The sequence below is a fragment of the Anas platyrhynchos genome, chromosome 15, assembly GCF_047663525.1.
Source record: "Anas platyrhynchos isolate ZD024472 breed Pekin duck chromosome 15, IASCAAS_PekinDuck_T2T, whole genome shotgun sequence".
Lineage (NCBI taxonomy): Eukaryota > Metazoa > Chordata > Aves > Anseriformes > Anatidae > Anas > Anas platyrhynchos.
Window position 1 is genome coordinate 16,986,754 of NC_092601.1, and position 16,229 is coordinate 17,002,982.

At 54.1% G+C, this 16,229-nt stretch overlaps 2 protein-coding genes across 12 annotated transcripts in view; one reads left to right on the forward strand and one right to left on the reverse strand.

The window, feature by feature from the left end:
- MPRIP (myosin phosphatase Rho interacting protein) overlaps positions 1-6,589 on the forward strand; it is a 66,646-nt gene extending 60,057 nt beyond the window's left edge. For 8 of the 11 annotated variants that reach the window (XM_027468941.3, XM_072023956.1, XM_072023958.1 and 5 more), the window contains 5 exons: positions 149-268; positions 506-592; positions 1,334-1,496; positions 1,930-2,015; positions 5,401-6,589. In XM_027468941.3, coding sequence (XP_027324742.3) covers positions 149-268; positions 506-592; positions 1,334-1,496; positions 1,930-2,015; positions 5,401-5,472 — 528 coding nt within the window. In that variant the 3' untranslated portion in view covers positions 5,473-6,589. Of the gene's footprint in view, positions 1-148; positions 269-505; positions 593-1,333; positions 1,497-1,929; positions 2,016-3,194; positions 3,261-5,400 lie in introns of all 11 variants that reach the window. The other 3 variants (XM_072023959.1, XM_072023966.1, XM_072023960.1) reach the window with 2 other exon arrangements.
- A 3,889-nt stretch (positions 6,590-10,478) lies between these two features.
- Positions 10,479-15,588, reverse strand: PLD6 (phospholipase D family member 6). Its single transcript, XM_027468946.3, has 2 exons — positions 14,829-15,588; positions 10,479-14,712 (listed from the first exon to the last, which is right to left on the reverse strand). The coding sequence occupies exons 1-2, from the start codon at positions 15,238-15,240 to the stop codon at positions 14,471-14,473; spliced, it is 654 nt and encodes a 217-aa protein (XP_027324747.1). The 5' UTR covers positions 15,241-15,588; the 3' UTR covers positions 10,479-14,470.
- Positions 15,589-16,229: the final 641 nt, after the last annotated feature.

Consider the following 16,229-nt stretch of genomic DNA (forward strand, 5'->3'; position numbering starts at 1 on the left):
GAAAGTGCAGGGTTTTTGGTAAAGATGCCCTCTTGCAGCTCCAGAAGGCCATGGAGGTGACACCAAGCAGGGCTGGGAGGTGCTGCTGGCTCTGTGCTGAGCCCTGGCTGTGCTCCCCCATCCCATAACATCTCCCCCCATCTTCCAGGAGCTGAATAACCGCCTGGCTGCGGAGATCACGCGGTTGCGGACCTTGCTGACCGGGGAGGGTGGAGGAGAGGCTGCTGGCTCGCCTCTCACCCAGGGCAAGGACGCCTACGAGCTGGAGGTGAGCCCGGCCGCGGGGATGAGAGCCCGTGGGCCACCAGGAGCCCCTGTCCTTCCACACGGCTGGTGCCATGCACTGGGGGCACAGTGGGACTGGGAGATCCTGGGATCCCAGTCCTCCTTTTTCCCCATTTTGGGCTTTGTGCCCTGGCTCCGTGGCCCCCAGGTGCAGTGGGTGAGGGTCTGGGGGGCTGTGTGGTGTCCGCAGGGGTGTGATCACGCTGCTTCTGTCCTCCAGGTCCTGCTGCGGGTCAAAGAGTCGGAAATCCAGTACCTGAAGCAGGAGATCAGCTCTCTCAAAGACGAGCTGCAGACAGCACTGAGGGTAATGCCGGCTGCAGGCTCGCTTCTGCGAACCTTCCCGAGGGCTGTGCTCATCTCTTGCGTGTCTGTGCTTCGCTTTCAGCTCGCTTATCCCCAGATTTGAAACGACATTTCATTTTTGCCCCTAACTGAACTGACTACCCCTTTCGGTGTTACCAGTAAAGCACCCCACTACTCTGTCAGCCCACAACTTACCCCTTCTCCCTTTTTGTGGGAAAACATCCCCACGGGTGTTTTTTCCCCAATTCCTGTCACATCAGATATTTGAAATGGCAAAAATAGTCAGCGTTAGAGACCTGCCCAGCCTCCCAGCATTAGATCTGGCTCGTTCCAGACAGCCTCTTTGCCAAGGCCATTTCTGGGAATTCTGCTTTAATTCGGTGCCTTTGCTAAAGCCCACAAACAAATCATCCTGTAACAAAGGGACCCACATGCGTGGGCAGCACCGTGTGCTCACTGCTGCGCTCAGAGCATTCTGCATATCTCCAGCCCTGTGTTTGCTGCTCGATGCGGCTTCAGGAGCGTGTAAAATGAGCCCCTTGCCCCGGCTGGCATTGCTGCCTGCTGCCCACGACTCCAAAGTGCAGAGCAGGGAGGAGAAAAAATACAGCTAGGTGTGCAGGGCGCTGCTCCAACACGCTGCTCATCTTCCGGCGGCTTGTGCCAAGCTGCTCGTCGGTGCGTTCCCCTCGGCTCCAGCTGTCTGTCTTACGCTCTTGGGTTCTTCTTGTTCCTTTGCCAGGATAAGAAATACGCCAGCGACAAGTACAAAGACATCTACACAGAGCTGAGCATTGTGAAGGCCAAGGCAGACTGTGATATCAGCAGGTTGAAAGAGCAGCTGAAAGCAGCCACAGAAGCTCAGGGAGAGAAATCCCCTGTGAACACCACTGTATCGGGATATGGTCAGTCCTCCTCCAGCTGCTCTAAGCAATTTTGGGGTTCCTGGTCTGGCACGTGCATCCTGGCGTACGAGCCCTCGTGGAGTAACGGGTCCAAGCATAGGACTTTGCTTTTTTTGTGTGCTTTTTTGCCATTTCATGTTGCATCCCACCTCCGCCCCTTGCTGACAGTGTTGCCAGAGGTGGCAAGGAGCGGGCAGCCTGAGCTTACCTCCCGTGGCAGTTCCTCCTTCCAGCCCGAGGATGGGAAGCTCGTGGTTTTGAAAGGCTTCTGCCATTTGGCATCGTGAAAGCCTCGTGCTGCACGTGGCGCGAGGGAGCCCCGGGGAGTCCCCTGTGCCCTGGCTCATCGGGAGGCAGAAAAAGCCCCCTGGCCCTGCCCCTCGCAGGAATCCGTGGGCACTACGTTAATACTGGTCATTTTGCTTCTCTCCAGATATTATGAAATCAAAAAGCAACCCTGATTTCTTGAAGAAAGACAGATCCAGTGTTAGCCGGCAACTAAGGAATATCAGGTCAAAGGTGAGTTCCCATCTCCTTCAGACACCCAGAGGGGGTTGCAGATGGGAAGAAATCGGTAGGGGAAGAAAACTGAGAATTTCCTGGTCGTTAATGCTAGCCTGGAAGGCAACTGGGAGAAAACCAAGCTTTCAGATGGGAAATGGTTTGCTGTGCGGCCAGGCAGAGCCCGCTGCCAGGTGGTGCCTTGTGGAGCACTCGTGTTCCTGAAGCTGCTGAGATGTAGGTGTGGAGCTGCTCCTCGCCTGAGCCAAGGAGGAATTTCACCCTGTTCGTTGGTCTTTCACAGAAGGATTCTCCCAGAATCTGCTCCCCGTTTTTAGTAGAAATGTAGGTGATATCAAAGGGTGGAAATGCACACAGCATTACAGGTTTTCCAGTGTTCATCACTGCGAGATTTTTGGTTTTTATATGGAACAGCGACGCCTTGGCTCTGGACGTATTTAACACACATTTTCTTGTGTGTTAACACAGTGCAGATGGCCCTGCGTTTCTCTGGCCGTTCTGTACTTGCTCTTGGTCCCAGATCCCAATAATTCTGTGCCAAGTGCGTCTGCTCGGCCTGCTGACTGCCAGAATTGCATCATGCTACACGCTGGCTGTTGCTGTGGGACCACAGAGATAAAAAGGGCAAATAAAGCCGCTCACAGCCACCATTAAGCACAGGGCAGTTACAAGGGAGATCAGCATGGGCAAAACTTGCTTTGCCTCTCCCCGCTGGGCAGTGGGTATCTCATGCAGCTGTTTGAAGTGGCTGGGACTTGGGGCAAAGCGAGAAGCCGGGCAGAAAAAGGCTTCTAGCTGGGGAAACAGTCACCAGATGAGCTCTGCAAGCAGCAGGTCATCAGCTCGGGGTGCCTGCGCTGCACTGAGTCAATGCAGGGAGCAGCTCTGTGCATTTTGGGGTGCAGTCCAGGCTTGCAGCCTCGCTGTCCCAGCTCCGAGGGTTGGTTGCCCTTCGCCACTTCAACTCGGAGCTCTTATCTCGCGGTCCCCCACGTGTGCTGTCCGGAGGTCTCGTGGGGGAAGGAGGAGAGCAGGGGCACGCTGCCTGCTTGCGTTGCTGCCGCGGGGAGGGGGCGGGCAGGGCTGCGCGAATGCCAATGCCTTTAGGATTTATGAGCTTCTTGTTTTTGTTTTTGTTTTATTTTTTTTTCTTTATTTTGCTTTCTCCTCCAACAGTCCGTTATTGAGCAGGTCTCATGGGATAACTGAAATGAACCCGAGTCCAGGTTCCCTGCCACGTAGGTAAACAAACCGGCACCCACCAAACAGCTCAGCTGCCCGCTGGAGCGGCCCCCCTTGTGCATGCACTGCTCACACCTCCATGGCAAACGAGAGCCTTTCTTCTCTTAATGACTGACCGGTTTACACATGGTTAATGATTTTACTGGGGGAGGGGGGACGGGAGGGGAGAAGAGAGCTGACCCGAGAGCTATACGAGATGCAGCCTCTCTCTGCCCTTCCCCGGGGAACACGGCTTTCTCATCTTCCTACTCCTCCCACCCTCCCCGACACAGCTAACCAGCGCGGAGAGGATTTGGACACGGTGGGGGCACGTTTTCCTGTTTGCTGTGTTGGGAGCGCGGGACACGGAGTGTGCATGCTTGAGTGACTGTGCATGCCTCAGACTAAACTGCAGCAACTGCCAGGTCTGGGAGGAAAAAACACCTTCTTGTTGTTAGCCAGATGGAGGAGTGGAGCAGTGATGCCTCTACGTGCATTTCCCACCTAGCCCATGTAAAATAGTGCCCCCGGTCTCAGCTGCAGAAAGAATGTCCTAGGCTGCCCCGAATTTCCCTTTACCCATAGTTGCTGCTTCGTTAGGTTGATCCGTGCCTTAGCAAAATGTTTTCCTTGCCCGTTGACGACCTCCTCCTGCTCTCCAGGTGCCCACCCCGCTGCTCTGCGTCCCTTGGCACTACACCTCCATCCCACAGGCTGGCCTGAGGCTTCCGAGCTCATCCAGCAAAAGGGGGGAGCTGATGAGAAACGAGCACGATCCTAATGACACAGATGTTGAGTAACCGGAGCAATAGTTAATTTTACTGGCCCGTGGTAAAGGCTGAGGTTAGAGAATGGTGACAGGGGAGAGCTGAGAGCCTCAGGGGCTCTGGTGGAGGATCCCCATATCACAGACTTCACCCTACATTAGTCTCCCTTCATCAAACTCCCCTCATCAGCAACTCAAATGGGTCGTGAAAGTCCCTCAGGGGTGAATTTGCTGGAATTTGTACCATTAGGCAGCACAGCCTAATGGCTTCTGGTATCTGGTTCCATATAATTAGAAATCAAATGTACAAACTGGAACGCAGGGGCTGCTGCTCATTTAAAGAGGCCCAAAGCTAACTTCCTTCAGGAAGGGCGTGCTCAGAGGCTGGGATCCCAAGAGGCTCCGCTGCCGGCTGAAAAGAAAGAATACATCATGTGTGAGCTTCAGTCCGCTGCGGCGCTTTCATTTCCACGCCGCTCCCCCAGCGCCCTTCTGTGTTTTGTGAGGAGTGTTTAAAACCAACAGCACAGCCTCGTGGCGAGTTTGTACGCACCCAGCCCTTGATAAACATGAATTAAGCAGAACCTGGCCCAAAAACCCAACCTGCTGCGAGGTGAGCTGCGAGGCCTGGGGATTTGTGTGTCTCCTTCAGCCCCAGGCTGATGCTGTGGTCCCTGAAATTCATGCTGAGAGTGTAGGGCTGCAGGAGGGACGCGAGGCTGGCTTTAGCCCTGGGCTAATTTCAGATTTTGTGGGTTCGTAGGCCTCACACCACTCTTTTCCTGGGTCCCCGAGCACAGGCGACAGCAGATTTCACAGCTACGACTGCCGAGGGTTTGGTGGTTGATGGCTGCGTTGTGCCTTGTGTCTGGGTGCTGAATCTGAACCGGGGCAGCCCTCAGGTCCTGCTAGCCCCAAAGCAAGCATTTAGCGCCTCACCCCGTGCAGTAGGCAGCTCCAGCTCAGGAGGGGAAGGCTGGGCTTATTGCTGGCAGCAAAACACGAGTTTTCAGGGCTGTTTGAGCAAAGCAGCAGCCTTGCAGGCAGGTTTATGGCTGCAGGTCCCAGCCGGGGCCCTGCCAACACCACCCAGCCGCCTCAGGCCCTCGGGGATCGTTGTCCGCGTGGAGCTAACCCCGCTTCCAGCACCGTGTGCCTCCCTCATCTGCTTCTGGTCCGCCACCCGGCTAACCTGCGCTCTCCCCCTCTCTCCAGGCGCCGTGCACCAGTAACCGCACCCCACGGCTGCGTCTTTTCCACCAGCATGCCCCACTAATCTCTCTGGGACGGCCACCCCCTGCCCTTTTTGCTGCTCACATCCCCCCTTCTCCCAGCACCCAGCTCCCCGCTGCCGCCCGCCCCGTCCCACGCTGTCTTGTCTTTTGTCTCTCCCAGAGCCTGAAGGAAGGCCTGACCGTGCAAGAACGCCTGAAGCTTTTTGAATCCAGGGACTTGAAGAAAGACTAGCTCTACCCCGCTCCGCTTCACCACGCGCGCACCTCCCGGCTTGAGGCAGCACAGCACCAGCACCGTTTGTCTCTCGTTGCTCACGACCGTCCTCGCTGTCGTTCGGCCCCGATGCTTCCCGACGGCTCCGGGCACCGTGGCGGGTCCCCCCCCCCCGCCACCCCCTCGCCTCCGCAGCTCCCTTCCCCGCTTGTGAGACGCTTCTGAGACTCTTGAGAGGGAGAGGAAGGGATTGGGGTGTGGTTGGTTTTTTTTTGTGTTTTTTTTTTTTTGTTTGTTTGTTTGTTTTTTTTGTGTTTTTTTTTTTTTTCCCTCTTCGGCGCTTTGTAGGAGAATCCTTCCTTTACTGTAAAACCATTACACTAAGTGTCAGTATTAAGGCTCAGTAGCCTGTGAATAAGCTAGCTCCGTCGTACCAACGTCTTGGTATGCGCGCAGGGCAGGGTGGCACGGGCCAGCCCGCGCTCTTACTGCTGTCAAAGAGACCCAGTGCTCAGAGCACACCGGGAGCCTAATCAGCCCTTGATCTCGACTGCATCACTTGCACCTACAAGGGGAGGGGGGAGAAAAGCCTGTGGGACTCCGCCAGGGGTGCGCGAGCGGCCTGCAGGAGCCACGCTGACGCCAGGCCGGGAGAGGATGGAGAGGCGACTCCTGCCCCCGGCCGTGCCGTGATGGTGGCGATGCCCGAGCCCGGCGAGCTGCGGTGCCTCGGCGGGTGGTTTTGGGTAGGGAGCTGCTCACGGGCACCGTGACGGCGGCCCCTCGGCCTCCAGCCCCCCCTCGCCAGCGGTGGGAGGGAGGCGTTGCTGGGGCTGCGCCGCGAGATCACTTTCTTGCCTCCCCTCGATCCAGCCCAGCACTCTCTGTTTTTTTGCTGTTACTCCCTCTCGTTGAGTCCCGTGTATCCTAGGGTCTGTGCGCATGTGAAACTCCCTTTTCCAAGTCAAAGGAAAGTAGAGTAGAAAGTAGAGCCAATATTGACTGAAAAATGCACAGTGCTCGATGCATATAATGCTCCTTTTTTATCGGCTTCTTGAATTCAACTCTTCTTGTCAGCAGGGCAGCTCCTATTTTAATTCCTTAATCTTTTCCTGAAATAAAAATCTCAAAACCAGTATGTGCTTCGGACCTTCTCAGTCACAACAGCTTTTGTGTTTAGAGCAGACACTTTAGCACCACGAGGCCAATAAGTGGGTGCTCGCTGAGTGGAGAGAGCATGTAGTGCTAGAGGCCGCACGCAGCCAGCCCGCATCACGGTGGCTTTGTGCTGGGTGAGGAGAGATCTCGGCGTGCTTACAGCTGTAGGCTCATTTAGGATGGCAAAGACTTCTGAGATACCCATGGAGATCCCTGGTCCTGCCACCCAGCCAGGAGCAGGGCTGAAGCATCGCTCTGTCGCTTCCCAGTGATGTGGCCACCAAGCAACCCGCATCACATCGGTTTTCAGAGATTTTGGAGGTGAAACCAAGCTTTCTGTTGACTTCTGTGTGCTTCACCCGGGGTGAAGCTGGCAGATCTGTGCTTTTATGGCTAGTTCAGGTCCCTGTGGGCATGGTGCTCCGGCCAGCTGGGAGGTCTGAGCATGAGGAGAAAGCTCTCGCTGCTGGCAATGGGTGCGCTGCGGGTCCCAGCGGTGCCACCGGTGCAGGGCAGAGGCAGGGCTGTACGGGGATGCTCTGCTGCTGTGATGCTCTTTAACTCCATGCCTGGGTGCGTGTGGACATCCTGGAGACAGGAGCAGGGCAGGAGGGACCCTCGACCTCTCAATACGAAGGCTCTTCCGTCTTCAGGCCCTCTCTGATGTTCTGGTGTGCAGCCACTCGCCCTAACCTGAGCTCCTTGTGGTGTTCTCCATCATCTGAGCGTCGGAGGAGCCTTGGCAGCCTCGTGTCAGGGCAGTTCCTTGTCCTTCCAGGCCAGGAGCTGGACCTACCTGAACCTCCTCTCTGGTCCCCATCCATCAGCTGCTCCCAGGCATCTCAACGCTTCTCTTTTGCTCTCACCCATCAGCCTGACGGAGTCCTCCCGGCCCACCATTGAGGAGCATGGCCAAGGCACCCAAAACTACTCATCAGCAGCGTCTCAGCACGGTGGGAGCCCAAGTGATGGAGCCCTGGTGTGGAAGTGGTCACCGTAGCGCTGTCCTGGGCGCACCACGCTGAGCTAGCCCATGGCCACTTACAGCACGGACTGTTGCTGGTAAAACCAGGTGTTGGTAACACATAACAGTGTTTTTTTATAGACATGGCACGGGGTTATCCTGCTTCCCTCCCAGCTGAGGTGGCCGGTGCAGCTCTCCACAGCTGCACCCTTCCCAAATTCATCTTTCTCCTGTTGAAGGGTGCGTCCGCTGGGCTTCAAAGTCCACATCTGGAAGAGCGGCTTTGTCATCAGTCATACGTGTGAGTTTTTTTTTTCCTCTCTCTGCCCGCATCTTGCACTTGACTGCAGGGAGAGGTCTGATTCCCCAGCACAACCCCACGGTGCCCGCAGCAGCTGGGAGCCTGGCACCTCAAGGGGCAGCCACCACCAGTTAGGAGCACTCTTCGAGCTAAACCAGGGGCGCTGCCACCTGTCTTGCAGGACCAGCAGAGATGTCAGTGCTGTGGCCCAGGGTCATCTGAAATTAGGCTGTGTCTTGGTGGGAAAGCGACTACCCACTGCCTACAGCTCGTACGCCTTCCTGCCTGTGTCAGGAGATGGCTGCCTGGCCGAGGTGCCTCTCCGGCTCCTTTCCAATGTCACTTGTCCAACTCTCAGTGAAGACAACCTTTGGATTTCGTCTCTGGCTGCCCCAGGTTTGGTCGGGTTGTGCTTTGCTCTCAGGTTGTTTTCACGCCCTGCGATCTCCTGGGACGAGGAGCAAGGATGGTGCACGGCCTCGTCTCTGTCACTGCTGTCCCTTTCCAAGGCTCTGCTGGATGCAGGAGGACGCACTCCTCCTCCTCCTCCTCTTCTCTCAAGAAGTGTGGTGGGACTTTGTCCTTCTCAGCCAACCGAGCAGAACTTGCTGGGCTCCATTTCACCACGTGGACTCTGACCGTTCTTGTGTGCCCTAGGAAAATCTTTGCTGGCTTCAGTATTTTAACCATGAGGACTAAGAGTTATGGACCTTGCTATCCAGCTGCATTTGCCTGTCGGTGGTGTGGAGGACGCAGGATGGACCCTTTCCAAACCAGTTCATGCCACTGAGCACCTTGAGACTCCCCAAAGAGGGTCACTTTCTTCTGTGCACCTGATCACACCCAAAAACCCTCTCCTGCAGCTTAGCATCCTGCCTTGGGGCTAGGTATTGAGCTGAGGAAGAGTATTTCCTTGCTTCGCTGCTTTGATCCCTATTTCTGGACATAGAGAATGGTTTGGAAATGTGGCGATGTGACCCAGAGCGTGGCCAGGCAGGAGGGATGGTGGTCAGTGTGGGGAAGCTGATGGCAAGTGGGGACCATTCCTGGACTTTGGCTCAGCATGTGGAAACACATTAATACGATTTGGAAAAAAAACAGGCAAAGTGGGGCAAAAAGGTGCTGCAAGGTGCAAGCACTTGGGCAGAGGGCTGCGGGAAGGCAGAATGTGATGCGGTGGCCGTGCAAGCTGAATTGCTCTGTGTAGAGATGCTAAGAGGCGTTCTTCCTTTTTATACACACATAAAAACATTTGGAGTAACCCAACAGTGTCAGGTGGCAGGAGGACAGCAGTGGGAGCGCCGTGTGACGGAGGGAGGGGAGGCACCAGCCTCCGACGACTCTTTTTGTGCTTATAGCAATGCCTAACAAGCCAAATCAATTAGTTTTATCGCTTAATTTTGTGGCTTTAAAATATCTATCCCTAAGCAAAGGGCTCTTTTATGAACGTACTGGTGGTGGGCTTCGGTGCTGTACATTTCGGGAGCAGCCGTCTCCCACTGGGGAGTTTAAATAAATACAAAATAAAGGAGAATGCTGCGAGGGTCAGAGGCTGAGAAGTGGCCTCGTGGTGTCCTCGGGATCCACTTCACTCTCCGGGACAGCACTTCAGGGGATGGGAACGCTGTGTACAAGTGCTTGTGGCGGGAGCTGAGCTCTGGAGGTCACGGAGAAGAGGAAGAGGAAGGGGAGGAGGAGGAAGAATGCATATAGACAGGGCTTCTGACTGGATGCTGCAGGCTGTGCTCCAGGTTTCGGTCTTTATTTGCTGTGTGGCAACTACCAAAGCATCTCCCCGAAGCAGGGGGCAGTTCGTTACCTGCCTTCCCGTTAACAAGAGAGGACCAGAGGCACCAACAACAGCCAAAAATGGGGTTATTTCTGCAGAGCGCAGTGCTTTGCTGAAAAGAAACAAAAAAGATAATCAAGAAAGATCGTTTTGCTGGTAGTGACGTTCCTTAGTTAGCCTATTTCTTCCTGCTCCAGGCTTCATCCATCCTCTGAAGTAAATCAGTGGCCACGTAAATGAGAACAGGGAGCGGTGGGCGCGCTCCCCGCTTGCGCCCGCAGTGCCACGCGTGCCGTGCAAGCTGCTGCTGCCTTCTGCACAACGCTGCTCATAGCACCAAGTGTGAGGGCTAGGAAAAATGCAGCAAAGCTGCAGGGCTGGGCAGCTTGGAACTGGCTACCCGGCCTTTTTCTTTGCCTTTTTTTGCAAAAAAAATTCCCACCCTTTGCACCGTCTTCCCCCAAACCGGTCTTTTTCTATGTGACCTTCCCTTTGCCCACCTATAAAATAAGCAAACGGCGTTACTTTGAAACTAGACTAGCGTGTGGCTTTGCAAACCAGAAAAAATAAAAAAATCTGTTTGCTTTCAGTAACAGAGGGTGACAGGAATGCGTTCGTGGTGTCCCCTCCCTCCTGTAACACCGCCTCACGTTTGCACCAGCCCTGTGCTCGCCTGGACTGCCACCAGACTGCTGCATTTTTTCGTGGTTCAGATGCAGGACGTAGGTTGTTGTGAACACTTAAGCACACGCACACTCGGCGTAGCTTGCCTTTCCTCTGCGACCTTTTCGATTTTTTTTTTTTTTTTAAAAAAAAAAAAGCTTTGTTATTCTCTTTTAAACAGAAGTAATTTAAAACCTGTATAGTATTCCAGGCACGCCATGTAAATATTTATTACTCAGAACTTAGTGGAGGGTTCTCTTTTTGTGACTACGTCGTGGTTTTGGTTTTTAACTCTTGTTCTAACACCGCCGTCCCGCCGGGGGGGCTGGAAGAGGCGTGTTGGGTGCGATGTGCCCACCCCACCCTGCCTGCCCGGAGAGACTCTTTGCTTTTGAGGACTGTTATAAATATCTTTTCCAACGTTTTCTGCTGACCTGTACCTTTAGTTTTGACGATACGTGTCCAAAGATTGTGTACAGCCTGTTTGAGACCTGTAACCTTCCTGCGCTATAAACTTTTCTTTTTTCCATTCGGAGCACTCGGTGAGCTTGTATTTGACGGTGGCACCAACACCGTGCGTGTGCCAGCGGCCAGCTGGAGGACCAGTGAGTGCCGTGCGGTGCAGCCTGAGGACTGTGCATTAAGGCACTGGTGCTGTTTTTGGGTGCTCGGTGAGGTGCCGTGGGGTGGACAGACCCCCACGTACCCCTGTGCAGACACACAGCCTGCAACGGGCTGGAAGCGCACGCTACCTTGCAGCAATTTTAAGCCAAATGCTTAAAGCCGAATGTGATTTTAAGTCAAATTGAGTTCCCACGGAGCACAAACCCTTTCTGACCTAGGGATGCAGAAGTGCAGGGGCAGAATGGGGTAGGGTGGGGTGGCTGGCCCCACTGCAGCTGCACTTTGAGACTACTGAAAGGAACCCAGGGTGTGGGAGCTGCTCGCAGGAACCAGATAAGCCAGTCAAGTTGGTAGCGACCTGAGCTAAGCCAGCTGGCCATGAACTGGTGAATAATTAGTGCAATTACCAACAATTATTTTCTCATTCTTCCTGCTTGCTTCGCACGCTGATTGTGTGCAGGATGTGAGGAGAACACTAACGCTTTGTTCTAAACTAGAGAGAGCAAAGTATGTCGTAAATACTAAAGGTGATGGAAGGTAGGCGAGAGATAAGAGCGCTTGGTCTTTGACCCACGCGCACCTCCTGGGACCTGGTGTTCTGGATGGCTCCAGATTTTAAGGGATCGTTTATTCGGAGGGATAAAGTTTTTAGGGAGAGAGAAGGGGACGCTGCAAGTCTTTGGGTGGTAACAGAAGTGGCAGTGGCCGTTCACGGTCAGTACTAGCGGTCGGTCCTTCCACTGACCTGATCAGAAGTGAAGGCTGCCCTCAGCTGTGCTCCAGCACACCTTCAGCCCCCAAAAAGCAGCCTGAGGGGACGCACACACCACGCTCCACCGCCTGCACTCGGGGTCCTCTGCCCTCCTCCTGGAAATGACAAAAAGGGTTTGTGGCCCCAAAAGCAGGAGCTGAGCACACAGTACATTTTCCAGGCGCAGCAGCCAGCTCGCCGCCTCCAACCTGCGTTTGGCTGAGCAGCAGCGACCCTGGCGCTTGCAAGAAGCCCCCGTGCAGTTGGGGATGCTGCAGCCACAGCGCTGCTGGAAAACTCCGCGGCTCAAGGCCAGCAATGGTCACAGCAGGAGGCAGGGAAGCACGGCTGTGCTGAAGCCCCGTCCGTCTGCAGGTCCGAAGGGCCTCTCTCCAGGGGCATTTCTTGCATGAGATCCATCCAGGAAACGAGACATCGCACGCGATTAATTCCCCTCTGCTACAGGGGGGTGGATGTGTGCTTGAGGCTCCTGCTTCTCAGTGTGCGTGAGTCCCCCTCTGCTTCTCTCCTCTCTTCCACCCCAGTTTATTTCATTGCTTTTTTTAAGAGCCACTGCTCCTGGTAACTTCACTGTAATAGAAACGTCACTTTTTTTTTTGTCACTGTATTTATTCCTTACAAAATCTCGTGTGTCGTGCTAGGTTCCCATGGATGTAGCTGATCATTTTAATTTTGTAAATATAACTACCTAACTTTACATAAACGATATCGTAATAAACTATTTTTGCACCACCCTTCGCATGCTGTGTCGTGAGGTGTTTGTTTCAGCAGGGACACTGCTACAGAAAGAAAGAAGCAGAGGACAGAGCTTGAGCACACTTCGCTTTTATAGTCATACTTCACAAACCAAATGCAACAGGTATCATTTGAATAACAATAAAATGTTTAAACTAGCATAAATATAACGCTGTTTAACTGGATTTACTACAGAATGAACTTTTTCAGCTTCTTCCTAGCCGCTACACCGGAGATAATAGCCACACATGGATTTTTCCCCAGAACCATGCCTACTTTCTCAAACAGAACAGGGCAAATCTGCAATCTGTAGCTGTTATTCCACATACACTAAATAACACATAAGGATCTTCTGGCATTTTCAATTATTTGAATCTTTAAATCAACCAACCCACAAGAACTGGAGTACAAAAAAAAATATCAAAATGATGTTGACCTTGTGTGAGAGAATGGCGTATTTAGCCCCGCCAGTCCCAGCTGTACTGTTTATAGAAGGTTAAGACCCTTTTTCATTTTGAGAGATTTCAAATCACTTTATATTCCGTATAAAGTAGTTCTTACACAGACAGTTGAATACCCAGAGTTTGGAAATTTATCCCAAGTTTCCACCCACCTTTGTTTCCCCTTAAATTCTAGGGAGGGAGATTGTTCAGCCTCAAGCTGGGACAGTACGTTTAGACTGGCAGGATTTGCAGGGAGCAGTTTAACCTCTTACTAGACCAGCTAATACAGTCAGATTAAAACACAGATGTTTCAGATTTGGATGGTCAAACACAGACGTTTTATTCCCACCACTTTCAATGGTCTAACAAAAGACAAACCCTCTCTCTAGAAATTATCTCTCCAATTAGGCCGCCTCATCCCCAGCAGACAGCTGATTTTCTGCTCCCTCTGCTGGCAAGGGCTCAGAGCATCCTCCCCAACCTGCCCTTGGTTCATCTCCAGGACAGTGACAGCAAAACTCTAAATGCAACGGGAACCGAAGACTACATAAAGGTGCAAGTTCTGCTGACTGCAAATAAGCTCTTCGTTTTATGCGCTAGAGATAAAATAGAAAAGTTAACGAAAAAAGAAGAAAATCACCATCATCCTGCTGTGGATGGCTGCTGGGCAGGCCCGCGGTGGTCTCAGCAGCACTCTAACCTGGCCCTGCTGTCCCCAGGGCTCACCTTGCCTTCCTCTCGCTGCTCCCTCCTCATCCTCTGCCCTGCTGCTGCCAACACCAGTGGCCACGGTCACCGAGCCAGAGCAGGACACCGTGTCCTGCCACCTGCATGGACAGGGCTTCCCTCCGCCTCTCCTCTCTGAAGCCGGTGACCCACCTGCAGCTGTGTTTGCTTTTAGGACAGGACTGGCTGCTCCCGCAGAGCAGTTTCTCTCCGTTTGTGCCGGAGGCTCCTTGCTTGCTGGAAGATGAGCTGACCTTGGGATCTGCTCTCACACATTTACACTCTACTTAATCTTAAACCAGAGCAAACACATACACAGGCAAAACTATTTCCCAGATTCCCTTTCACAAACTTTCAACAATTAATGTCAACGAAAGAAATGCAACCGAGGTGCTCACTCTCTCTGTACAAGCCCCAGCTTTGCTACAGCCCTCTGGACCCTTCCTCCAGTTACCAACACAGGGGAGATGTTGGGGTAAAGCTGGTAAAACTCCATCCTGCGGTGTGACGAGTTGAAAAACACCCATCTCACTGCTCAGGTCCCCAGTATGGTACAAATGCCATCTCACCTGCCCCAGGGCACAGCACGGAGCCTGTCTGAAGCTTTAAGCTCCGTGGACTGAGCCCGGCTGCAGCTCTCCTCACAGAACAACTCACCATCAGCTGGGTCACTCCTGCTAACGTAGCACACGAGGGACCTGTGGCACTTTAGGGTAGAGAGCACTTCACTTCTGGAGGAGCCTAACTAAATTACAACCAGATGGGGAATACAATGCCTAGCCACAATAACCCCCTGAATGCCATCTGCTCAATACTCCTCCAGCCCAGGGAAGCGGCTCAATCATTTATTTTCTTTGGAAAAAAACATGTACTTGAGGGGATCGTAGAATTCCCAAATCCTTTCGAACTCCTCCAGGAAAGGCTGCACGTACTCGGCGTCCTCCATGATCAGGATGTTCTCCCGGTTGTTCTGGATCGCCTCCGTGGTCCAGTTGAGGGAGCCCGTGATGACCATCTTCCTGTCCACGATGGCGAACTTGTGGTGCATGAAGCCGCTCTCCTGGTCGTGCCGCACCTGGATCCCTACAAAAACACAACGGGGAACGGCTGACGGCCACCAAAGCTCCCTCAGCAGGGCCGCCAGGGCGGCTCCGAGCACACGGCGGGGCCGTGCGAGGCCTCGATGCCCCGCGCCTCACCGGCGTGCCGGAGGAGGCCGATCTGTGAGCCCTTCAGCGCCATGTACTGCGCGTCCGTCACCACGCGCACCCTCACGCCGCGGCGGTGCAGGAGGCGGACGGCCCGGCCGAGCTGAGGGCTGGAGAAGGCGAAAAGGCAGAGCTCGAGGGAGCGGCGGGCGGACAGGAGGTGCCGCAGCAGGCGGCTGAAGGCGCAGTCGCCGCGAGGCAGCGGGCAGGGACAGGGGACCGGCGTGTTGTCGGGGCTCTCCGCCTCAGCCAGCAGCGCCTCGGTGCAGCTGGGTTTGGAGGGGAAGAAGAGCACCTCGCGCACCGGCCGCCGCCTCCGGGCCACCAGCACCTCCAGGGCCAGGCCCAGTGCCGCCAGGGCCGCCAGCACCAGGCCTGGCCGCCGTGTCCCCGCCGCCCACATCGCTCCCTCGGTGCTTGCTCAGCTCTGGGGGTGGTGTGGGCCCTGCTGGACGCCCCCAGAAGCAGCCCCAAGCAGCCTGGTGTCCTTGTCTGGTGTCCTTGAAACTAAGCTCCCCCTCAGGCCACACAGCTGAGGCCCAACCCAAGCTCCAGCTGCCTGCACCAATATTTTTTCCCCCCTTAGGCTGCTGTGAGGTGGTTGAGGGGAATCAAAGCACAAACAGCACAAAAAAGCTTTGGGTGTCAGCGAGGCCTTTGTCATTTCATTGTTTCTGGGCAAGGGAAGTGTGTTAGGACCAGGAGAGGTCCTGCTTCTGAGGGTTTGCCTTCAGGGGGTGGTGCTCGAAGGGGAGGAGGGTGCTGAGAGGTGGCCTTCTCCACTAATTAAGTTCACAAAGAGCGCTGTGCACGTTCCAGTTCCCACTGACAGAGAGATGAGTGCCCGTGGCCTAAGCCGTGAGCTGCAGGAACTTGCCCAGGCACTCAGCTGGGTAATCCCCGTGCAGATCTGTCATGGCAGGCACGCACCTCTGCTCCTATGCAAAGCAGGAGCCTGGGGTTCACAGGCTCCACAGACTGCCCCCTTCCTTCCTGGGGATATTTTATGAGTGTTTTTATGAGTGTGAAGTCAGTGGGTTCCAGACCCCGGCTCACACACAGTACATTACTCAGAGAGGCTGTGGTTGTGTCTGTGATACTGCCCCGTTTCACAGCAGCAGAATGATGGACGTCACCTACCACTCGCATTGTACTGCCCTGGATGTAAAGCATAAAACCTCAAGCTTGACCTTATTATCACCCTTTTGCCGTTTCAGAAACAGCCACGCTTCTGTTTAGGAACTTCAATCAGGTATTAATGCACGTTCGCTAGAACAAGCTATTTTTTAAGGAACAGAAGCAGTTCGGCAGCCAGGAAGGCCTAAATGCCAAATAATGTCTCACCTGTTACAGTATGTAACTCTGATTTGTAGCTGCATAGTTTTAACTTGG

Coding starts and splice junctions, on each gene's coding strand:
- PLD6 (XM_027468946.3), bottom strand. CDS start 15,240: ATGTGGGCGGCGGGGACACGGCGGCCAGGCCTGGTGCTGGCGGCCCTG. Junction 14,713..14,828: donor CGGCCTCCTCCGGCACGCCG/GTGAGGCGCGGG, acceptor GTGTTTTTGTAG/GGATCCAGGTGCGGCACGAC.